At 35.9% G+C, this 26,548-nt stretch overlaps 2 protein-coding genes across 4 annotated transcripts in view; both read left to right on the forward strand.

Annotated features, from left to right (window-relative positions):
* LOC127866632 (venom prothrombin activator nigrarin-D-like) overlaps positions 1 to 3,364 on the forward strand; it is a 163,439-nt gene extending 160,075 nt beyond the window's left edge. Inside the window, exons 11-12 of one of the 2 annotated variants that reach the window (XM_052407335.1) lie at positions 685 to 851; positions 2,986 to 3,364. In XM_052407335.1, the coding sequence (XP_052263295.1) occupies positions 685 to 851; positions 2,986 to 3,147 (329 nt within the window). In that variant the 3' untranslated portion in view covers positions 3,148 to 3,364. The remainder of the gene's footprint in view (positions 1 to 684; positions 852 to 2,985) is intronic. The other variant, XM_052407334.1, reaches the window with a different exon arrangement.
* Positions 1 to 26,548, forward strand: part of LOC127866634 (tryptase-like) — a 204,523-nt gene that overhangs the window by 114,183 nt on the left and 63,792 nt on the right. The window contains exon 1 of one of the 2 annotated variants that reach the window (XM_052407339.1): positions 23,171 to 23,188. The exons of the other annotated variant lie outside the window; for it this stretch is intronic. The gene's annotated coding sequence lies outside the window, so the exon portion shown is untranslated. Of the gene's footprint in view, positions 1 to 23,170; positions 23,189 to 26,548 lie in introns of those variants that run through there. 2 annotated transcript variants of the gene reach the window in all.

The following is a 26,548-nucleotide window of genomic DNA, read 5'->3' on the forward strand; positions in this document are numbered from 1 at the left end:
TGAACATATCGACTCAATCGTATATCACACTTGCACCCGCACATGTAAAGTAAACTGTATTAGACTCTTGGATGTGTATTTTAGCGACCTAGAAATAGTTTAATTCAATGTATCACCTCTGCAATGTGTTAATTCCCTTTCATCACACACTAAAATATATCTATACTTATGACACACATGTTTTATCCCCAATGTATAAGACGTTTGCAAGTGCCTTTTTTCAGTGGCGACGGACGAGAAGATTCTGTATGATATCGCCTTGGTAAAGTTGAGCCGCCCCGCTCACATGTCCGAGTATGTGAACACCATCTGTATCGAGCCCAACTACACCGCGCCCGATCACAGCCACTGCGTCACTGCGGGATGGGGAGACTTGGTGGACGGTAGGATCTTGTTTTGTAGAGCTATATAAATAAATAACAACCATGGTCAATATTAGAAAAAAAGTTTTAAAGATATTTTACTATGTTCTCTAAGAAACAAAAATACTATTATTGTTTAGTACCGCTTCGGATTTAAAAAATTTGTTATGAGCAAACTGTATATTTTTGTTTGTCTATCGTATTCTTTTATTGTGAACACAGATATACACTAGCATCGGATAGTAACGTAAACCTGTCGTGAGCATGACTACCATATGTTTTTCTTCTGTAATACTATGCGGGGAGCGTTGTTGTTTTTCAGAGGGTGGGGGTGTGGAAATGCCGCACCATGCGAGTGTTGAGGTCGTACCCACTTCCGTATGCGCAGACCGCTACAATCTACTTCCGGAGAACGACACCGCGCGTAACAATTTCGCAATCGAGGACTCGGTTATTTGCGCCACCGCTGAAGGCAGGGATTCATGTCAGGTAGGATTCATCTGCTTATACAAATAGTTTCAAAGCGTCAAACGTTTACTTTTATTAAGTGTCGACGATAAGATTGTGTGATATTGCCATCCTAAGCGACATTATGACCTTCATTTTGCGATGTTCATGTCTTCTTCTGCCTCTGCGAGCCCATCACTCAGACGATCAAGTCGGCTCTCTGCGCAAAGAAAACCGTGCACTGCATGTCCGCTTGATTGTCGTAGAGCTTTCAATTCATCGTGCTCCGGCGCATGAGGTCGTCGTTAAGTGGAATGGACTGCAGCTAGTGTAATTTTTATGCTGCAAATCTGACATGGGCACAAGTCTCACTGGCCAATCTTGAATTTGGTGAACAGGTGGTAGTTAATGCGGTTTAAGCCTGCTCGGATCTTGAGAGCAGGTGAAAGGGGTCGTTTATGTTTAAGCGTTGATGCCGTGACAGCGTGTTGCTTTGATATGATGGTGATCTTGTTTTATTAAGGTGGTTGCCCTGTCATTCTGCTCTTTTGTAGTGCTCTATTTTGCCAGAGTGTCTGTGGCTTCATTTCAGAGAATGTTACATTGGAATGGTACCCATTGGAGCACGACCGTGTGGGCTCTGCATAGGGAGAGCAATTCACTTGACAGGTCGTTCAATTCATTTCCTCTGATATTGCCGTGCGCTTGCATGATTGCCTTTACGTCGCGGAAAAGCTATTTCAATGCAGCTGTTTTGTGTGCTACTACTTCAGCCTTGAGGTTGCAGGAGAAGAGGGCGATAGCGAGTGATATGTGCTATTCTTTACCTCTTGGGTACGTGATGTAGATTCCGGCTCTACAAATTATGACAGCCTGGTAAGCATACCCATCAGTGAAAAGACATGAATCCAGTGGTGTTATGAGCAGCAGTTGTAGATGTTTTCCATGGAGATATATTTCTTTTCAGCACCGTTCTGAGAGGCTGTCTTGCCAATGCACGGAATATTACTGTGAATTGGGGTCATTAAACATCGCTCCAGCCAATGTGTTCAAGGTAGTGTGAATATCTTTGGGAAAATGAATAAGGATATCATTGCAATTCCTTTCCAAAACCCTCGTCTGGTAGGTGAACGAGTGGGTTTCTCTCTTCATTATTTCTGTTGTTTGATGGCTTAGTCTGTCTTTCACTGGGTGATTTTGCAGTTGTTTGGACTTTGTTAGGAGTTTGATGTCCCTTTCTTTCTTCCATGAGCTAAAGGCCCATGATAGCTTCAGCCTTTAAATAATGGTTGGCCCTATTTCCTAGTTTTTTTGCCCACACAGCTGGTGAGACTGATGGGTTTGAAGCTGTCCACATGGGCTCGATCTTTGCCATACTTGTGGATTTTTGCCCTTGTGTCGAGATGCAGCCGCGTTTCGTTTGTGGTTTTACTGGGACTGTGGATTTTATTTCAAGTAGGGCTTCAATTGCATCTGATAAATAGTCGATTTTGAACGAATTGTTCATGCGTTCCTCTGACTGATCCTTCTTTGATGTTCTTCTTTCATTTAGAACCTGCAAATTCCTTAAAATTCTCTAAAGAAAGGTTGGCTCATTTTAAAGCAACTTTCGACAGTGTGAGGTGGTAAATAGCACTGCCCGTGTGTCTTCACCATTATTTCTTTGGTTAACATCCACAGCTTGTTTCCGTCACAACTGGATCTTGCTACATGAATGAACGTTCTTCTGTTATTGGCATGGGATGCTTTCAGTGCGATGTTGTCAACAGAAGAGTTTTCATCCACTTTTTGTATGTTGCTCCCCCTTCAAGCTCCTAAAGCTCTTCCGTTCAATATGGCCTGTAGATCTTTCACGCGCTATTGTGATTGTTTCTGAAGCTGCTTTTTAAAATATTTTGATTGGCGTTCCTGATGACATGAATGTGTTATAGTCATCTGTCTTCAGATGCCTAGAGGTCTGTAGGCCTTGCAAACATGTTCCTGTGTCCGTTATTGTAGTTCCACGTTTTTGGAGTTCTGTGGCCCGGTTAATAGCAAGCTCGCTAAATTTGTCCTGAACTTGTGAAACATAATTTGGTAGGGACTAACCATTCGTTTAAGATTCTGTACAATTACATTTGTTAGGATATTCTGTAAAAGGTAGTATTAAATTTAACTTTATCACATTCTTTTCTAGGGCGACTCTGGCGGTCCGCTTGCGTGCTTCCATGACGGCCACTGGAACCAGGTTGGCGTAGTATCTATAGGCATTGATTGCGCAAACTCGCGGTTTCCCGGGATCTACACGCGCGTTAACCACTACTACGACTGGATAGAGGCTGTCATCGAGGCAAACTGAGCCACCAAAACACATGGAAAGTGTGTAACCACGATGTGATGTAAAAACTTTCAATGGACACTGCACAATCACTGGTGCACCATTGGGAAGATACCGTTCGAATTACTGGGTACTGGGATATCTATCGAAATGTTGGACAATTACAACTCCATCACTTTTATTGATGCTTAGACGAATATCTGTTCGATTTGAAACATAATAAGAATATCAATTCTAACCGTTTTATCTTTTTTAATCAACATACGTACGGAAATGAAAACAACATGCCATGCATTTAGCCCTTATAATGAACGCTATAATTATCTTGTGCTATGTCCCTAACTAGTTCACTGAACCGACATTGTCAAGGCCATTTTTCATTCTGCTAAGTGAGGTCATTGTACACGTAAATAAAATACTAAACGCAAAACAGTTCAATGGCTTTCAACAGTTCACGACTAGTAATCAAACTCACAAACAAGGGCTGTTTGTAAAACATGCATGCCCCCCATATGGGCTTTCAGTTGTAGTGGCAGCCATTGTGTGATACGTTTTTTGTCACTGTGACCTTGACCTTTGACCTAGTGACCTGAAAATCCATAGGCGCCATCTGTGAGTTACGATCAATGTACCTATGAAGTGTCATGATCCTAGGCAAAAGCGTTCTTGAGTTAGCATCCGAAAATCATTTTACTATTTCGGGTCACCGTGACCTTGACCTTTGACCTTGTGACCTCAAAATCAATAGGGGTCATCTGCGAGTCATGATCAATCTACCCATGAAGTTTCATGATCCTAGGCGTATGCATTCTTTGGTTATCATCCGGAAACCATTTTACTATTTCGGGTCACCGTGACCTTGACCTTTGACCTAGTGATCTCAAATTCAATAGGGGTCATCGGAGAGTCATGATCAATCTACCCATGAAGTTTCATGATCCTAGGCGTATGCGTTCTTGAGTTATCATCCGGAAACCATTTGACTATTTCGGATCACCGTGACCTTGACCTTTGACCTAGTGACCTCAAAATCAATAGGGGACATCTGCGAGTCATGATCAATGTACCTATGAAGTTTCATGATCCTAGGCCCAAGCGTTCTTGAGTTATCGTCTGACAACCATCTGGTGGACGGACGTACCGACAAACCATTTTACTATTTCGGATCACCGTGACCTTGACCTTTGACCTAGTGACCTCAAAATCAATAGGGCTCATCTGCGAGTCATGATCAATCTACCCATGAAGTTTCATGATCCTAGGCGTATGCGTTTTTGAGTTATCATCCGGAAACCATTTTACTATTTCGGATCACCGTGACCTTGACCTTTGACCTTGTGACCTCAAAATCAATAGGGGTCATCTGCGAGTCATGATCAATGTACCTATGGAGTTTCATGATCCTAGGCCCAAGCGTTCTTGAGTTATCGTCTGACAACCATCTGGTGGACGGACGTACCGACAAACCATTTTACTATTTCGGGTCACCGTGACCTTGACCTTTGACCTAGTGACCTCAAAATCAATAGGGGTCATCTGCGAGTCATGATCAATGTACCTATGAAGTTTCATGATCCTAGGCCCAAGCGTTCTTGAGTTATCGTCTGACAACCATCTGGCGGACGGACTTACCGACCGACCTACCGACATGAGCAAAGCAATATACCCCCTCTTCTTCGAAGGGGGGCATAATAATAATTGATTTCATTTTAATATCCACAATATCTATGAAGAGCCATCCCGTCATAGCGTATAATGCTGTAACGGTCGTGCTCTCCTCTGTACTCCTTTTAACAGTGGCGGCGAAACATAGTCTGTTTCTCCTGAAAAGTACATATATAAAGTAAATTTCTTTTAATGTGTAACATGTCAACGCCTGGTTTTATACAGTGGAATTTACATGGTTAACATCATATTAGAAGCAAAACACAATTTTTGCAGTGATCAATATAAGCCTCTCTTAAATATGCTTTAAGTCTAAAACCACGAGGACATGTGTTCACTTATAATAAATTTCCATATGTTTGTTTCAAGCTTCATTGAACAGAAGATCATTAAAAGAACACATTCAATTAATTATTTGTTGAACATTTACATTTTCCCGCTATACATAGCATTAAAAGATATATCTCTCAAATCAACTTGTACAATCTACAAGTTTAAGTTTTTCTAAATCTTGAAAGTTTCACATGTTTAATCAGAGATTCAAAGATTCTAAATAATACTTAGCTCGCGGTTAAGTTCACTAGTGTGTGGTACAAAGTGAATACAGGACATTTAATCAGTTAATGAGTATTATGAGGTTCAATTATAATTATAAATGATTCAAATACAAAGAATACTGGTTAATATAAACATATTCTTGTTTATTTCGCTTTGTTTAAAAAATATGTTGTTGTTTTTTTTTCAATATATTAATTTATAGTATAAGTGTTTTTTCTGTACTTTTTGATGAAAACAATAGCGACAAAAAATTATGTTATAGAGGATATTTGTATATTTCAGTGTAAGATCGTTTGTTATTTCACGAGTGATCATAGAAAATATATGTTCGTGAACATATTATTTTTCTATGATCACGAGTGAAAAAATAAACGATCTTACACTGACATCAACACATTTTCTGTTTCTTTTATGCCCCCTTTTCAAGAAAATAATTAAAAGCTGTTTTTCTTTCGCTGAAAAGTTACCCTTTCTCCCGTGGCAACCCTCAATTATTGCGCTGACGTCACAAACGGGGCAATACCTTAGCGGCGGTGAAAACAATGCCCTAGATACAGTTGATTAACTATGCTGATTTATCTACATCTGCTGACATTTCGCCAATTGCATTCCTATTTGGAAGTTGATAATTAATTAAATGTGTTTTAATTGATGTTTAAAATGTCTATTGACTATTATGAAGGGTAAGATTGCACTTCGAAAGCCCGATATGACCAGAAAATAAAATTTGACTAAATGAATGTCCGTACAAAATGCATGGTGGATGTTCTGAAAAGTGACCCGACCAAATGGCCGATGTTCGAGTACGGTGACATTCATAACTTTCTCATTGAGACACCAGGTGCATGAATGTTGTCGTTCTTTTTAGGGTTCATTCATCTTCGTAGATTATATATTTCTACAATGTCAATTTATAATAATAACATGAAGCTGTAAAATAAGTAGGGAATTCTGGTGCACGACTTAATTGTGTTATAAAAATCACAATCAAGCATGATTTACTTTATACTGATCTCATTTATAGTATTTCTTTTATTTTGGTGCATTATCCGTTTACATTGTGATTTGCATGCCATTCATTATGACCCATGATTGGTTTAATAAACGTGACTTACTTTAATTACTAATCGCTTTTACTTTTTTTTTGATAAATCAAATTGAAACCAATAAATAGATCTAATTAATATTTCAATAAACAAAAAAATGTCAACCTGTAAGTTAGCAGTTACTTAAATGGAATTTCATACCACCTGCATGTGTGACAGCTGAAAGATATACACAGTCCTAATGCTTGTAAATTGACTTAAATGTCATGCAAGAGAGCTGTATATGTAGGAAATCAATACTAAAACTGCAGTACTCAGCCCTGTTCGATATCACTTCTTCAGGTTCTTGTGTTGTATGAACCAGTTCATTGTTATGAGTATGAGTGACAAATATCTAATACTTTAAACACACTAATCTATATTAATTTTTTTTTAAACATTATTTACCCCCGTTGCTGTCAAACGTAATTTCTTGTGTTTTTTATGATTTCGTTCGTTTATTGCCGTAACATCAAATCTTTATACGGAATGACGTAGTTTTAATAAACCGATACACGCTAAATACGTTACTTCACGCCGGGTATGCGGATACTTTGATTACAGATGGCACTTCGCTACCAGATAACAACAAAAGCGCGAGTTGAGTTCTTCAGCTTTTTTTTGCATTTATGTTCTGTTCATTTTGGTTTTCAGACACGTAACATTGTTTGGTCGATTAATGATATAGTACTTCGTATCACGGAGCAAGAAAGTCGTGAAAAAAAGTGGATTATAAAAAAAAGAGATAAAATTTCATCGATAATCATCATGAATTCGATGATCAGGACGTATTTCAACAAAATAAAAATACTTTGAAATAAACCAAGAACGTGCCAACTAATCGAAATAAAAGATCAATATGTCCATTAAAGTTACAACATGTTAAATTTTTGTTAAATAACGTATTTGAGGAAATTCAAATGTTTTAAGAGTCGGATGCCAAATTTTCATGGACACTTCTTTTACCGATCATCTCAAAGACAACGGCACTTCGATTCCAGATAACTCGACACTTTTTACCAGATATAACACACTCTATTTAGTGAATCAGAAATGCAGAATTCGCTGTGGAATACTGTTATTGTAAGCAGGCAATAAATATAAATGTATGTACTAACGTAAATTAAAAACGAATTACCGAAACATGTTCTCATACCTTTGGAATATGATAATTAAAGGGAAAGGGAAGTGTAAAGGGAAATGCTTCCTATAAGTAGAGCTCAATATAAAGCATGAGCACCGATGACAAAGGTTTTAATTAGGTGTATTGGCCGCTTTAAGACCCCTTGCTCCCCTTATCTAGAGTCCTGCTATAAGTTCAATTGAACACAGTCGTGTTGATCCACATGATCCGTTGATGTTCAATTCTCTTAATCTCAATTTACCACTTAAAACAAGTTTATTATTTAGACAATTATTTTCGGTCGTCACTTGAAATATATTACTTCGGAAATAAGCATTTGAATCTTATTTAAAATTTGCACTTATAATATTTATTATGTAAATTAAAAGTAATAAGATTTTTCAAACGAACAATGCCATAGGTTATATTTTACATGTGTATGTAATAACGTTATGCATAGATTCCCAATGTGTCGGGCTTGACCATGTAAATTGATTCGTACTTCAAAATATTTGGTAAGAATAGCCATACTATACATAAATGCATTTCAGTTATAAGATATAACTCGGTTATCAGAGTGCCCAATTTGTTGAAAGTCTCTGTTATCCGAAGTGCCCTATATCGGGAATCAAAGTATCCGCAACTTCATGAATACCACCTATTAAAAAATGCTCTATCTTCGTTTATATTTCATTGAATTCTATCAAAATTTCAGTATTTGAAGTACATTGATTACTCTACATGCTGGAATATCAAACAATTTCTTGCAACATTTCTAACTAGTTTTATTTTGTTGAAATGTTAACTCTTCATCCAGTTTATGCTGTTTTCCGACCGAAATTTTTATTTTTTGGGGGAAAATATACCATTCTTCCGTGTGTTTTTTCTTTGCAATACAAAAGGATAAACCATTTATAAACTCAACCATGCGACTTGTTTAAAAAATTAATCTTTATGATATAACTTTAAAAAAAACGATGAACTTACCTCTCGCGCGTGGCTTTTGTTGTTATCTGGTAACGAAGTGCCATTTGTTATCAAAGCACCCGGATACCCAGCGTGTACTTTTTTTTACGTAAATTTTATAATTATTAAATCCCTTTTTTATAAATTAATCGGGCTAGTATCTTTACGGTGTACAATTTCTGATAATCTATATTGGACATGATATTTAATTTTTACAATATGTAACATATCTAATTTAAGCAACTGTTGAGAATGTCAGCGTTAATTATTCAACCAAATGACTGCTTAATACAAACAGAACGAGATGTGGCATCATCAATCGTGTTTAATGGCACTGTTATCTGCCACCCAGTGTGGTTTAGGACACCATGTTGTTAGTGAGCCTAAGTCTGGACAATATCTGATCAAGACGAGATAATCGGTTTATGCAGAACAAAGGGGAAATTAAAAACCGAAATATAAAGGCTTACACGATTCTAAGATTGATGCAAACATTTAAATTAAAAATATTTCATTTAATTTTGTTAAATGTTTATTTAAGGTAGCAACGTGTTTGTTTTCCCAGACAAATACCATTATGTCTTTTTTTATGTTTTCAATCTTATTTGTTTCAGTAAAGTAGAAGATCTTGTTGGCATGTTGAAAAATTAAATATTTATATAATCGTTTAAATATAAACGATCACGATCGTTTAAATTTAAACGATCACGCTCTATTTCTCAATGCAAACCGAACATAAGACGACAATTTTTGTGAAAGACATTTTAACACAGTTTGATGTGCGTCTTACTAACTTCCTCATCCTACTAACGATCTTAACATCATGATTAAAAATGTCGAAATCTGAGAATAAACTTGAAATAAATTAAACAAGCCCGACCCAGGTTCACCAACTGTCCTGCACCTACCACGCCTGATCCGGAACACACTACCCCCCACCCAGCGCCATCAATCATAGAAAAGCTCATTTGTCCCCAAATAAAAGGCACCCTGAACGACTATCACACAAATGGGCTACGTTGTTTGGACAACATTGAAGTAGGCCTGGTGCCTGAAATATACCACCACAAACATAGTTTGAAAAGACACTTAAGTCGCCATGTTTTGTTGATATTTTGGTTGGATATTCCAAGAATTATCACACGTTCAGCGTGTCGGTTAGATTACCTGAGATCAAAGAACTCGTCGTGAGCTTTTGTGATCGACTTTTGTGAGTTGTGCGTCATATGCAGTCAGCATTTGGCTTGTTTTGAGGTTCTGCACGACTTTCCGTGACCTTGAACTGTGTACTTGACCTTTTGAATGCAAGGCTGTTTTTCTAGCAGATGGATGAATCGTTTGTTAAACATTAGATTTCATTTTTTCAAAGTATGCCGATTTACCGCGATTGTAAGGTTTGAATTGGGAATGGTTGGCATAACATTTTACCATTTGTGAACCAGCAATCAATGTTAGCGTCATTATTGGGCTGGTGATGTTTCAACAAAGCACATGTGTTCGTTCCAAGCTGGGTGATGGTTGTCAAATATAAAACATGTGTAAAATATTGTATCCAATATATGCTTTATTAATTAAGATATAAATTAGCTGTCAAATTTACAACTACGAGTAAAAGTTTGTGTTGGTAATTAATCAGCAATGGACGTACGCATTGAACAAATAAGATACGAATACAAACCTGACTCTCGCAAAAGCTAGGAATTTTATTTGCGCGTGACTGTAATGTTATCCGGACATTGGTTCCTATAGTCGACGGTGCTTACGCTCATTTTGAGGCGCACACATTGGTCCCTACTTTATTTTAAATACCTTGACGATGTTTATGGTTCATACGCTATTCTGTAATATACATGTACGTCCGGACGTTTTCAGTTTAGCAACATCGCCACTACGTATGCTGATTATTATTCCTGCTTTCTTCTGTAAAACGTTGACAACATAATTACTCACAACAGTTCCGATTAATTGGTCAATTTCTTTAAATTCACAAAATGACAAACAATTTCGACTAATATTAATCGGTAGGAGTCCCGACAACAAATCTCAACAACTTCCCACGGACGTATCTCGATGGTTTAACCAATCAAGTCACTTAACTACCAATAATTTTGATTAGCTTATAATAAATTATGTATATACAAGATAACAAAATATTTTAAGATGAGCAGTCTTTCCAAGAACGGGATTGGGCACACTAATTTTAAATGAAACTGGTCATTTGGTTTCCCTTGTTCAGCGATATGATGTGAATCGACACTTAAAGCCTATTACAAAACAACTTACGCAATTACGTTTGACGGGAAACTGCGACACTTCATAGATGATGGTAATAGCTACTAAAGTTGTCTAGTTTTCTCGGAGGAAGACGTACTTATTGAGAAAATTAAGGCCTGCCAAATAACAGTTGGCCTCTTATGATTGTAGTTAAACTTAAATGGCACTTGCATGTTACCCAAATCGTATTATGTTGAGCTTATATGTGTGCAAAATCGGCTGATTGCGACTATTTCGAATCTGTTTCGTGTATTGTTACGTGAGTTTGGCAGTAAAAAAAATGTTTGGAGTCTAACTCACGGTGTAATCGACCGAAAAAATAAACATAAAACAGAAAGCCCTATTTGCATTTTTTCAACAAAATTTCGATAAACGCCTAATAAATGTTTCGGCCTATTTAGATACAAAATTAGCTTATGATGCTGAGAGATGGAAATAACCAAAAGGATTTTCAAGATTAATTTTAGGACATGGGGTTTCCACTTTAGAGGCACGGTATATAGGTCGCTCAGTTGAATGTGAACATAAATCACAAACATCTGCTAAAAAGCCAACGAAATATAGAAACAAAGATCGAAACAACGAAGCAATATCGTTTGACGAGAGAACTTTTTCAAAACAGGTTTGTTGTGTGTCTTTAAATGAAATTTGTAATAAATGTAACACTCAGATAATAATGAGAAACTATGTAAACGTCAATATATCTCAACTGAATAAAGTGATTGACACGCTATAACTAATTAAATTAGTAAAATATTTGGGCAGTTTGACCAATTTATTTTGGACGATATGATGTAATCAAATATCAACAGTATACCGGTAGTATAGAATAAATAGGCTTTGTTTATTCATGTACACAGTTGATTTATTAAATATTTAATATCTAGCATACCATATCTTGATAGCGTTGTATAAAGGCATTTAAATTTAAACAAAAGGACAATTCAGAATAATGTTTTCAGAAAAAAAAACAACTGTAAAGAAAAATATTTTATATTATTTATTTATCTTTAAACAATTTCTCTTTACAGAACAAAAACATCACCACCATTATGGCAAATACACGATTTGTCCTGGTCTTCGTCGCTATGGTTACCATGTTGTTGGGCGTGGAGGGCCGACTGTGTCAGATGGACCCCGTCGCCTTGACGTGCACGGATGTTGTGCCACGCGGGGGCCCGTTAAAGGGCGTGTCCCTGTGCTCGAGCGCTGGAAAAGAGTGTCAACTAAAAATTCGACGGAGGTCAATTGAATGCAGGTGTGAAGCCGCCAGGGAGGGATATCAGCTATTATAAAACAAAACTCTAAAAAACTCGGTCGCTGGGTCGCTGTTTGTGTTCTTGCGAGAGTTTCGGTGTATTTTGCGGTAGTCCAAAAAAAAAACTTTTCAGAGTAACAACCGGACATCTTGAGTTGACCAACAATTTAAAGGTCAATTAATGGCATTCAAGTTAGATCAAAAATATTTTTAATTAAGTTTAATTAATTATGATCGGACCTTGAGTTCTTTGATGCTACCTGTTGCCATAATACAATATATACATGAATATGATAAATTAGCTAGTTTGGAACTCGACTTTCAATAAACATGTATACATTCAATTTAGTAAAAGCTTCCTTTTCCCAAATGAGATAACGAATTGCTGATTTCACTTTATAATAGTTTTGAGCAGGTACGATTCTAGCAGGTATGAATTTGAAGGCGTGTTAAGAATTTTTATATATCCATAAAATTATGTTTATGTCTAAAAGTTCCTGTATAAACAATGCAGGACATGCGAATATTCTGTCGTCAGTATGGCATTCTTCATCACAGTCTTTGTTATTATTGTTTGCATGATATATTTTTGTTAGTAATTTTATTTATTTATTTTTTACATCTATATTGGTTTGTAAATTTTATGTTGGATAATATTTTGTCTCAACTATTCTTATACGTGTGTATTTTATTGTAAATGTATGTTTATATTTATTGCATTGTGCTTTTTTTCACTGATATTGTGCTTTATTGTGTTTTATAAACATGCGTATTGTTTTTATTTTTAGATAATCAACTTATACTTCTTGTTTTGAACATTATGTATCCGTATACTGTACACAAATGAAGTGTTATCAATTTAAATTTGAAATGCTTACATGGGCATTATCATTGATCTCAGATATTTACATAGACAACCTATTGGTTACTGAAATAAAAATATTATAAAAATTATAATATTTAGTGTTGTTATGCGTTACTTTATGCATATTTGATTTATAATTGAGGTGCAAATGTTGCAGTGATGCCTTACTGTGATTTGTGTAATTAATAAACTAACATGAATATCAACTGAATACCTCATATCATCATGACACCACGAACACTGGTGTATTTCAACACATGTGTTATAGCGATTGTACAGACAGCCGTTAGGTCATTGGGAAACGTTTAAGTCCTTAACATGGGTATGATCAGTTCTAGATTTGCTTGGGGACAAGACATCTATGGAAAGCTTACACAGTTTTAGAAAAACACGATGCTGGGCGAACAATACGTGTATTGTTAAAAACAAATTCGTAAACTGGCTTTATAATGTAAATACTTCAGATCGTACATGGGTGACATATTTTTATTCATTTCCTTAATCAGCCATGTATAAGTGACATGTAAAAATATAACATAACAAACGGGCTCTTTTTAAAAGAACAGCAACACTTATACATCATGCACTGAAACGCTGTAGATCATTTAATTATATAGAGAGTAGGTGGTCAGTGTGTTAAATGGGGAAAGTTTATCGCGCAAGGCCTAAGAACTTTATCCGGTGAGCCGAGCACGATAACATTTCCCTCACCAAGATACTAACAATCTATTATGTGTATCCTGATGTTTTGCATTTTATGTTTTATTCTTTATTTCAAACTTTTCTTGCATTGTATAAAACTTACTTCGTCGATTAAACATTATAGCAACCGTCATCAGTTAGTTCCGGCATGTGATATAGGTACATGTAATACAAAAGTCACGTTTCAACTAACCGTATATCACTTAGTTTATCCAACAGCCCATTATCCGACAGTAAATATCGCAAATGACAGGATACAAATAACATCCTTTAATAAAAATGGCAACACACCACACGAGCAATATAAATTTATACTCACACTACATATTGATATGCCATTTTTTCTTGCTATGTTAAACGCTAGGATTACAAAGTTCTGCATTAGGAACTTTGTTGTCGAGCTTCTCTTCTTCCTTTACAGTCTACCAGGTCTTCAACATTAGCTCCGACTCAAGATGAAGCTCTGCTGCCTATCGATTCCAAAGGCCTGGCTATTCGCCGCGTTTTTGTATTTCTTCTCGCTCTTAGTGTACAACATAGGATTCCCCGTGAGCCAATCTGCCATGTCAGCCGCCTGTTTCATTTTGATTTGATGCTTGTTTATTAAATGTTAAATTGTCTTTAAAGGGGCCTTTTCACAGATTTTGGCATTTTTTAACTTATTCATTAAATGCTTTATATCGATAAATGTAAACATTGGATCGTAAAAGCTCCAGTAAAAAATCAAGAATAAAATTTAAAAAAGGAAAAGAACATTGCCCAGACCAGGTTTCGAACCAGTGACCCCTGGAGTCCTGCCAGAGTCCTGAAGTAAAAACGCTTTAGCCTACTGAGCTATTCCGCCGAGTACATATACTTGAAGTATTTTATACCTTATATAAGCAATCTTCGTAGTTTCACAAAATATAACGACAAAAACAGAACTCTCCAAATTATTCAATCGTTCCGCGTTGCAACGCTTTATAATTTTAAGGTTTTAAAATCGTCAAAAGATGTATATAATGGCTATATTAGACAATGGTAAATGTTCAGTATTACTGTTTCCTCACAAATATCATAACTAAAACGAAAATTTGCGAATCGGAAACTACTTTTTTCAATTTTGTCAATTTACCAAAGCGTGAAAAGATCCCTTTAAATATAAATAATCGATTGTGTTTATAATGTCAACACGCAATCTTAAAAGTAATGAGTCGTGTATTCTGATTTGACGCTCCAATTGCAACATTTGCATCCTGTAAACACTCTTAAAAAGTCATTGCGGGCCAAGTTACTTTCTATGACGATTTAGATCGCCGTTTGTGAAAAAAAATCAAAATTGTCAATCCTAATAAAGTATTTTGTGTTACTTAGAAACAATATAAATATATATAGGACAACATATTTATTGTTTTTATAAGAACGTATCGAGTTAAGATGAATTACAATATAATTTGTGTTTTTTTCGAATGTTCGATCAGCAAAACCATGGTGACTATGTCAAAGCTTTTTACCGTAACGAACTGCATCATGTGCAAAAGCTTAATCAAGATATTTCACGCGATCTCTTTTTTACGTGACTCAAAATGGACTCACGACTCAACAAACACAAACCATACATGAGATTTTGACCCTAAATCGAGCACTAGTGCAGCCATTGTGTTTGTCCAATTTATGTGTGTCATTATGTCGTCGTGATACACCGCAGTGATGCATATCTGTGACACCTGGTGAACAACCATGTCCACTTTAGGGCATTTTTGTTTCTTTTAAGTTCATCGACGTTGATATAAGCACTGTATGCAGCAAGTTATCGGAACACCTTGTACCAATTAGTAATAAATTTAGCGCAAGCCTTTGAATCCCTGATTCGATAATATTTGTTTTAAAAAGTCCTAATTAATAATCGCGATTCATTTCAGTCCATATTCCAAATTGTGATTTGTTCATGTTTGTTTAGCCTGCTTGCGGTCAGCTCAAAATAAATGTCACACTGGCGACACGGAGTTTTCGTTCTTCAGTCCGAGCTTTTGCGGTCCGTTACCTCGCCATAAATCATTTACTTTTAAAATAATTTACAACATTTAACGTCTCAGGTGAATACAGACGACGTATCACGCCATAGAAGCTTGAAATGCTGAGTGCAATGCCTCTTTCCATATAAGAGCTAAAGATTAAGTTCAGTGCTCAACAGTATTGCCATTTTACATCTCGTGTTGATTGTGAATAAATGATTCAAACGGCACTTTAAAAATAACACGCCTTATGTGTTACCCTGTTGAAAAGGCGTCTAAAAGGCAGTGGCTTTGTCCCCGTCTCATAGGATATGGTTACACAGCCATTTTATAGATGCTCAATATGTTAAAGTATATACCGGTAGTTGTTTTGCAAATAAACGCATACTTTTCGAAAGATATACTAGTACATTAGCAATTATCATTGATAAAAAAGATTGAGGATATCTTAAAGTTTATCGGTATTTTACTTTCAATTTTAGTCTAGCTTTTCAGAAATAGCGCTTGTTTATATTTCGGTGGTAATACGAGTACCGTCGATTTATGTCGGACTCTTTGGAGTTTTCGTTTTTCCACATTGACATTTCATTAAGTTTTTGTGCAAATTGAAACAGAGTAAAAATTATTAAGTGAAGCGAGAGAAATAAACAAATTTCGGAAAATACAGAGTTATCTTGACACTTTACAATCTGCTGTATATGTAGCTTGTTGCATCTTGTTTAAAGATTCGTAAACATGTACATGTATATGTAGCGTGACTTCATGCATCGGCATTAACACGACAGCATATTTGCATGGTATGCGAAAAAACGCCCAGCCTGGAATTAGGTGTAACCCAGAAGACAGGTAGAGGGAAAACCCTCGATGCTACATCGCTGTCATCATGCATATTGGCTTACGTCAGCACGTCAATGAACACGCTATCTACATCACATTTCACACTCCTAACAACGATCGTGTTAATATTTTTTGACAAAAGTATATGGATGTAACAATGTAAAACATCGTCGGGCCATGAAATGGCAAGGCCATTTAATACCAATTAATAACTTATAATTCACTAGTGTGCGACAATCGGTTGCTCGCCCAAGCGATTATTCGACGTGATGCATGAATTATCCAAGACAGGTGCTTTTAAACGCTCAAACTGTTGCTGCAACAGTCATAGAGGAGCTGAATCTCTGCGGACTGCAGTTTTTCGTCTTAAATAAAAATGAAGACTTGGGTTCCATATATCATCGGCTTTCACGTGGTGCTTATCTTTGTGGAGTTGAGATGGTGTTCCACACTAGATAATAAGGTAATAAATATGTATTACAAGTTAAGTGTCGATTAAATGTTGTGCAGGGATTGCTTTCGCAAAGCTCCATTAACGGAAAGCTGTACTTAACTTTCAATTTTTTTTAATGGTTCCGATAATATGTTCATATAAATCAAAGCGCGAGAGACAAAGAAAATAATGCCTAGATAGCGATCTAGTATAGTGTTTCGGAATTTCTACATGCGCTGCAATGTTTCCATCAACCAATTTCCAGGCTCGCGGTCGTCAATGCACGTTTGGAAACACGCAATGACGCTTGCACGCGTTGATCATTTATTGGTAGAGTCATTAGATTTCCGAATCAATATTCGTTAAATGACGTATTAAAAAGTAACCCTTTGTGTTTTCAAATAACTCAGTGATATTAAAGCCACAAAATTGTGTCAATTCGCGGGCATCCGGGGTTACGCCATAAATATATTCTATCGTTGTTTTATGTCGGACCGTTATGTTCTTAATTAAAATCTCGTTTATAAAGGTGTTGCGATGTTGTTGTTCATTTGATAGCTCAACAGTAAGCGGTCGATGATCCGCGATTTCCGACTGAATTTATTTTAATTCGAACGCATGCCATCAAGAGCACATGCTGGCCTTTCTATCTCGCGCAGTAAGCGTTCACCTTATTACAAGACGTATTATTGAACACAACAGTTTCATATTTTATGTTGATAGTTTAATGCTATTTAACAATTTATGTTTGGTGGAAATTAACCGGTCTTGATCTTAATCTTTTTACAGTCAATCGTCATATTTAATGCGGTATGCATGGTATAAGAGGACCATATTTAGATAGTGGTTATCAGCGACATTGGCATATTTGCTCAATTAATGTTAACTGATTATAACATTGTTTTTATTGTGAATACTAGATAACTATATTATTTGTATTAAGTAACATAAATTGTCCGCAGGCATCATTTTATTTCTATTGTTTATGCTTATCACATTAACCTAACTTTGTTGGTCTTGTCATTATCGCCTTATCAAACGTTATATATTTATTTATATTCACTTCAGTTTTCTTTATGATTTTGGCTTCATAAAATGACATTCAACGGTTCTAGTGTGCGCACTTCATGTAATAAAGTGTCCACGATTATATACCACTGGGGGCTGACGAGGTCAAAGCGTAGTCCGTTTCGCTACGACGTTGGGTATATGTTTTACTACGAAAACATTGTTAAAATACACATGACATCGATAACGGATTAGTAGAAAATTGTGTTTAAAACATGTAAGATTATGCTTTTCTACTGACAAAACTCTGAATTTAAGCACAATGAAATTTCATAGGTCTGTTACATCAAATTATAATCCAAGATGTGTCTGGTTTATGCGGTTAAACATGAAATATACCGCTGATTTATCAAACCGAAGTAAAGTTTCACTTAAAAAAATGCAATTTAGGTTTACAACTGTGTTAAATGACACAATTTTACAATTTCCAAATTGATCTATGTATCGTGAAGCCACTTGTGTGTTTAGAAATATGTAGGGTGACCCAGTTATCAGAAGTAAAGGCTATTATTATTACTTTTATTAGGCGTGATCATGTCTCTGACAGTATACGTATATGCCTCGCTACGACAACGCTTTAGCATGTATGCGTTTCTCACAGAAGACGTATTGGTTATCTCTCGAAGGCAAAATAAAGAGAAGTTTTTTTTTAATATAGAGTCATTGAGTGGCTGGATGTTTCCTTTGAGAAAGAGGTAGTAACAACGGCACAACATGATCCGAAGCGCACAGTCAACATGGTAATGCACATTATTATGATATAATTAAATTCACGCCAAGGCCAAAGGAAACGAAAATCCATATATATGACGACAGTTGAGAGTCGAGAACCTTATGTCGTCGGTCTCAATAAAAATGACGCATCTTTTTCTAGTGACAATCCCTTACACGCTTATTTTGATAGAGAGCGACGATAGGTTTTCAGCATACGGTACTCTTTATCAAATAACATTCGATTCTCGTTATCCCCAACTCGCTTATCTCGAAACGCTGCTTATGGTCATAATACACCAAATAGTTTCCCTATATAATTCAATGTAAAAGCGACAACTTTGAGCGAAAATAAATGCAACATTTTGCACATAGAGACCCCCATAACCATACCTTTTCTTAAAGGCCATTCTAAGCGAAATCGATTTATGCAATAAAAAAGATATGTCATGTACAATGCAAGAAAGAACTTGACACAAATCAAAATCGACTGTTTTTGCAACTTTTTTTTTCGGCCGTTTCTTAGTGGAATGTAACCTTTTCTAGTGCAATGGTTTACTATAGTCTTCAAGTGTGTCATATTTCAGGGATTCAGTAGTGAACACCTATTCATGCCCTACCATTATGTCCGCAAGATAACACCTGAATAATGGTAAAAAGTGTAAAACATGCCTTCCTGTCAACTATGATATTTTTTTAGAGAGTACAGCCCTACATGAAGCGATCATTTAGTGTATTGTAACCTTATGTCAAAGTAAATCCCATGTCCCAACTTCGATCATTATTTATCATATACGGATTTGATTTTTACATTGTATATATCAAAGCGATTTTCTTGAAAATCGGTTATCGTCAACTAATTTTGAGATGAATTTCATGTTCGTATACATGATTTTACCTGTAAAATCCACACCTGTAACAGCCGTAAGGTGTGGAAAGTAGAACCCCAATGGCACAAATCCGCAATTGCATAACAAGTATATTGTTGTAAAGGTGTGGCAGTGGGTTTCTGTCACAGGTTATTGTTTACTGCGTACATGACGGCCGGTAAATTTACCTCGTGTTACAATGCGGTTAAGGCCCAGTCTCACTATGATGCCGGCGGAGCCCCAGTGCGTGATCAGGCATCTACCGGGATGAACCGGGGCCCTACCGGGATGATCCGGTGCTCCACCGGGATGAACCGTGGACGACCGGGGACCATCGGGGCTCCACCGGGGAAGTATTAAAATGTTTAATACCTCCGGGATGAACAGGGAGTCACCAAGTAGGATCGGCAACGACCGGCGTGGCACCGGGAACAACCGGGACTGTACCGGGAAGAATCGGGACGGCACCTTAGCTCCGCCGGTGCCCAAACACACTCCAGCAGAGGCACGGCAACGCCCCGTTTGAGCCCCGGTGAATGCCGACAGAGTCTCTTTATAGCTACGTTACATAAGTAAACCGGTGCTCTGACGGTGCCGTCCCGGTTTTTTCCGGTGAAGTCCCGGTTGTTTCCAGTGCCAAGCCGGTCATTGCCGGTCCTTCCCGGTAACTCCTGGTTCATCACGGATGTATTAAACATTTGAATACTTTCCCGGTGGAGCCCCGGTTGTCCACGGTTAAACCGGGGCGTTGCCGCAGCTCTGCCGGAGTTTGATGCCGTTATAGCCCCGGTAAGTGCCGGCGTAGTGACGTTATACCGGGGCTCTGCCGGGACTGTGCCGGCTTTCACCGAGTTCAACTTTTTCGTTTGGATGTTAATGCGCACAGTGAAGCACGGCATCTTTTGCACTGGAAAATAGCAGTCTGCAGTAACTGCAAACTGCATGTGATATGTCCTGAAATGGACACAGAATCTTCGTTGAGCAACCTATACATTATATTTGTACTTCGTTGCGCAACCAATACATACTCTGTGCGAAACCTATACATAAAGCGACTTGTAATTTCCTTCGAAACAAAGCATTTGAATGATTAAAATATATGTTCGTAACCTGTTTTGTACTTTAAAATGTGAAATGTTCACTGAATCAAAGTAACATGTAGTTTTATTTCATTTAAGTTACCGTAATTGGATATTTTCACAGAATAACCACCTTATGCATTGCTTCAAATCGAAATATTTCGATTTTAGCTCAAAATGAATTTAAAGGTTGCAACTACGCGCATTTGTTATTAGTTTGTTATTGAAAATAAGTACCTACCATTACTGGATGTTCCGTTCTCTAATCCATAAACACCAGAAAAGATGAAGCTCGCCTGATTAAGTAGTGTATTTACACAATGTTTTCGTAGTAAAACATATACCCGACGTCGTAGCGAAACGGACTACGCTTTGACCTCGTCAGCCCCCAGTGTATACGTTAATCTGCTGTTCTCTTGCGATTCTCATGCATGTCATGTATTGCCATGCAATTCGTCAGAGAAAGTTGGTTCATATAGGTGTTTTAGTGTTTATGTAATCTTTATTGTTTCCTCATCACATGTTCCAAAGCTCAAGTGAAGAAGGAGCCAAGACTCAAGGTGTCATCTTCGAATTTCATCGGTCTATTGTTGCGCATTATATAATATAAATGTATATACTAATCATTTAATTTTATTCATATTTATAATTGTATACATATATTGTGCGATTAAAATTCGAGGTTGGGAAATTTAGGAGCGAGATTGTGAGATTAATTTCGCATTTAAATAGTTCGATTGATGAATGGTGATAACGCGAAGAACAACAACATGGACATATTTTGTTAAAAGTTAAAAACATCTTTACAAAATTGCATGCTCTCATTTACTTATGACCATCCATAGTACTTGCATCATCATTTACTGCTATTCATTAATGCAACTGATGCGAGGCATCAAAGTGGCGCAATTTTATAGTTATTACTGAGATACAATTAAAACAATATAAGACGTGATAATTTGCCTCAACAGAACACATGTTTCGTTACTAATTGTACTAGTATCTAAATAAGAATGACGTTGACAGGAAAGCAGCCGAAGTATAAGTGACTGATCAACTGCATCCTTTTTATGATGGAATCACAACAGACGATAAACAAAACTGGTTAAGTTTTGTAAGTAAGTGTATATTTTAGACAAAAAAGAGAAGCAACATTGTTTAAGGGTAAAAACGGATAAACTCAGTCAAATGTATATCATCATCATGGGTATAGTACTACTTAATAAATCAAACGTGTTCAATTAACACTAGATATTTTAGATATGGCGTTAAAGTAGAATTGAACTTACCACGACCCTTCAATATTTTTTGCCCAGCCTTTTATGTTTCTTCCTTTTTTATGCCCCGTTTAATTCGCGAAACTTTTAAGCCTCATTCTATTAACGCTTCTTCTTTTTTATTTGTCGATGTTATCGTCAATCTTAGGCAGGAAATTTGCCAGGTCGCTCTTCTAAAGCTCGGTGGCAGAATAAAAAAACTGACCTAGCGCTACGCCAAATAAAAATGAACAGAAACCAGGGTTAACTATAATCATTACATGCGTTAAATAGTCAACACGATAAAGACAAACATCATACTTATTAATGGAACATTTTCATTTCTTAAACTTCTGATAAGGCCAGTTTTACCTGTGGCCGGTTTGACTTGCCTTCAATCTTTGTAACACTCGATCTTGATTTTCTTAACCTAATTCACTGTTGAGACTGGCAGCAGCATAAGCGGAAGAAACACGTTGCTTAAAAGTATAAGATTGCATAAAGAATCATGAAAAAAAAACGTTAATGTTACAATTATTATATTTATTCATTTAAACATACCGGTAATTCATTAGATTGAGGAAAAAAGTAAAAATACGTATACAATAAAATAACCCATCCCACTAGGGCACAATCACAATTATCATTCCATATCGACCGCCGCAATGCGGCACCCAATAAGCCACTAACTGCGACACACAACAGAGTATTATTTGTTAATATGCTATTAATTGCAGCTATTTAACGCACACTCAGGATTGTATTTCATTGTTGCGCCCGGCATAACTTGTGACCAGAAGGTTACAGCTGCCAATGTCCGGAAATATAAGGTGAATATTTATTAAATTTGCATATCTACATATACTATTGAATTGGCGGTGCCATTAATTGTCGTAATTGTTGGCAGAAATAAACAACGTTTCAATCTCGGAATCAGATATTTGGATATGATGTAAATTTATTGGCGAAGGACAGGTTGGGCAGTGGAGCTTGTAACCCAGTTCATGGATAATAGGCCACCAGCGTCGATAAACAGACAATCAATCACTTTACGTTTATTTACATTTACATTGTTCTTCTATGTTTAATATTAATTATATTTCCTTTTCTTTCGTTTTCATTCAAAATGGTTGTATTTAACTTCGTGAACACGTGAATTTCGTATTTAAAAAGGGCCACGCAAAGCTTAATTTTGCCTTGTGGTTTTGGTGCTTTCTCAGAAATAAATAAACGAAAAATACATAATTGTCTCTTATCTTTGAATGAACACTTATTCGTGCTTAGTCTCTATATTATGGTCAGGTTTGAACAACATATAAGTAAGGATAACTTCGGGGTTATAAACATTTTCGCGATAGACATTTGAGAAAATAAGACATGTTCTAAATGAATGTGACGCTTGTCGTTTTGTGTCTTTATGTGTTCGCTATACAGACCACAATGTGTTTTTTTGTCGTAGGTTTTGGGGGACACTGGCATGAGGTCTGAACTGCATGGCTACTGTAAGTATAATTACACTTGTGAACAACAGATATACTGTGTTTTCTGTGAACAATAACTTTTTGCAATTTAAATAATTTCGAGACTTTTCGTAACAGTGAACATGCCTAAAAAATAACGTACGACAGTAATTGGGTGTTCTATAATAATCATGGTATTACTTTCAGAGCATGTATATTTATGTAGTTATTACGGGTAAAGTAGACCAATTTTCTGTATAATCATAGAAGAATGATACGCACACGGTAAAGATGTTACATAAAATCGGCCAAACTACGAATTTCTCGAATTCAGGATTTTCGTGAAATGACTTTTTCACTAAGGGACTTGAAATAATGCACGATTTCTTTAAGAATTTTCACGCAATGACTGAAACGACTTCGGCTTTACATTCAATTGTAAACTGTTAAATGAAATTAATGCGATTACCAAAATCAAGAAATCAACATGTATGTTTAAGACTATTTGAAATAATTGTCAGCCTGTTATATATATAGCTATATATATTATATTGTATATAACCATTGCATATAACCATTTAATCAGTTTTGGTTGGATATTGGATACATGTCGCCATAAAATAACAATTATTTGCTTTTGAATTTGAAAAGACATGTTACATTTATAGATGTATAGTGTTGTATCAACATATTAAGTTATGGGTAGCCATTTCAAAACATATTACATTTTCTGCGTGCGTCTTTGAACCGTTCTATGCTTGGTTTGCAGATAGATTGGCGCCGCATGTTAAGTCAATGTATTGTGCAACTTCACACTAGATTATTATTGAAATTCTTCTGGATAATGCATTAAAATTACGTTAACTGATTCAATACTTTATTCTTTTATTAATCAGAATCAAAGTTAAAAGACGTGCATTTGTGCCGCGTCATGCGAACTTGGGTATTATGCCACATGCGGACACCGTAGCTTCAGACTAGTCTGTGCAATTGCGTATTCTAGCCAGGAACAATCCTGTCCTCTGATAAGACCGCGAAACCTTGCGTGACTTTATAGTGGACATGGTAGCTCCTGGGCAGACTGGGGATTGCGCAGGCTGGTCTGGAGCTACGCTCTCCGGCATAAGACCCATTTTGACATAATGCGACTCCTATGGACTAATTGCCAATAATCTCGCTTGTGACGTTCTTAAAATGTAAAGATTGTTTGAATGAAATCTTTAAAATATGATTATTTATTTATTCCAATAAATGTCACTTGTATACAAATATATCTTTTTTTTTTATTCAATTTCATACATACAATGTTAACATGTATATGATCATACAACATAGTGATTGTACAAAGCAATATAGTTCAGACATGTTATACAAGATATGCTAATATATATATATATATTTTTAGAGAGAAAAGAAAAGAACAACAGAGGAATAGTTATGGAAAATGATGAGTTGTATAAAGTTGGAAGAAAAACATACTGGACTTGTGTGTTTTGTTGTATATTCACAATGATCTTATCTGATTGAAAATAAGAATTAAAAAAAATAAACACAACTATTTTAGAGAGATAAACTAACATTAGAGTGAAATGTATATAAGTGGACAAAACATTTTGAGAATTTAATCCGATTCCATTTTTGTTCAAAGATTTGTAATGTGGACAAAACATTATGAGAATTTAATCCGATTCCATTTTTGTTCAAAGATTTGTAATGTGTCATTACTGAGGGCTATTTCTTTCTCAATCTCGATTTTTAGTTTAAGACTATGGACAAAACAATTAAAATTTGGTACTTGTTTTTTGTACTTCATGTTTAAGATAAAATATTTCATCAATATAACCATAAAATTCACAATATTATTACAGTCTATTGATTTCAATGAGTTAATTCCGAAACTTACATTTAAGAAAGATAGTTTAACGTTTAGTTGATGTTGTTCAAGAAAAGATATTAATTGATTCCAAATAGGCTGGATGTGTTTGCACTCCCAAAAAAGATGTTCTATAGTTTCAATGTTTTCACTGCAGAAATCACACAGATTTGAGTTAGATAATTTACATTTAAAGAGATATTTATTTGTAGCTATAATTCTATGGATGTATTTATATTGAAAGTTTCGCAGTGTGCTTTCAATAGTTGCTTTATATGGCATGGTAAATATGTGTTTCCAATTTAGTTCATTTTCTCCAAAAAGGACTTGCCATTTATTTTGGATTTTGGAGTTTTCTGTAGGGTTTTTAATTTGTAGTGTGTAAAATATTTTATTTGTTTTGTTTTTTCTTCCAAGTATGTTTTCTACAAAAGTTGTTTGAGTAAATGGTGTATTATTTGTATTGATTTCAGATTTAATATGTATGGGTATGCTTTTGATAAGTGTGTAGTACTTCAGAAAATTATTTGAAGTTATTCCGTATATGTAGCATATATTATCAAAAGAGTAGAAATCCTTAATTCTGTAGTCATATAATTGGTCGACATATTTAATGCTTCGTTCAAACCAGTCTTTATAGAAAAACGTCTTATTGTTTGAAGTTATGTCTTTATTGTTCCATAAAATTGTTTTACTGCTGGTTTGGGTCTCTAAGTTATGAGTGACCTCACTCCACGCTGATAGAACATCAGACAGAAATATATTTTCGTTTGCAATTTCATGTAAGATAGTATTGCTGATGTTACATTCAAAGAGTAAGTAGTCACCATATTTTTTTAGGATTTTCTGGTAGAATAATTTCCATTTACTCGTATTGGTATTATCTAGGTATCGTTTAACCCAGCTGCATTTGATTGCATTCATGAATGAGTCAATGTTCGTTAATTGGATACCTCCATTTTCTACAGATTGAATTAACTGAGTTCTTTTTATTTTATCAGGCTTACCGTCCCATATGAAATTAAATATTGCTGACTTTATATCGTTAATAACATCATTTGGTGGATTTGGGAGAACTGTTAATACATATATTAATTTAGGAAGTGCAAACGTTTTCAATACTGTGTTTTTTCCGATAAGTGTAAGTTTACGATGATGCCATGATTTTAAGCAGTTTTTAAAATTCTGTAATTTAGGTATTATGTTTTTAAGAACTGTATCCTTTTCATTATTTGTGAATGTAATTCCTAACGTTGTGGCTTCATCGGATGTCCAATTAAATTTCATTTCTTTTTTATATTGAACATTACTTTGTTTTAATTTACCTACTCGTAGCACAGTACATT

The sequence above is a fragment of the Dreissena polymorpha genome, chromosome 2, assembly GCF_020536995.1.
Source record: "Dreissena polymorpha isolate Duluth1 chromosome 2, UMN_Dpol_1.0, whole genome shotgun sequence".
Classification (NCBI taxonomy): domain Eukaryota; kingdom Metazoa; phylum Mollusca; class Bivalvia; order Myida; family Dreissenidae; genus Dreissena; species Dreissena polymorpha.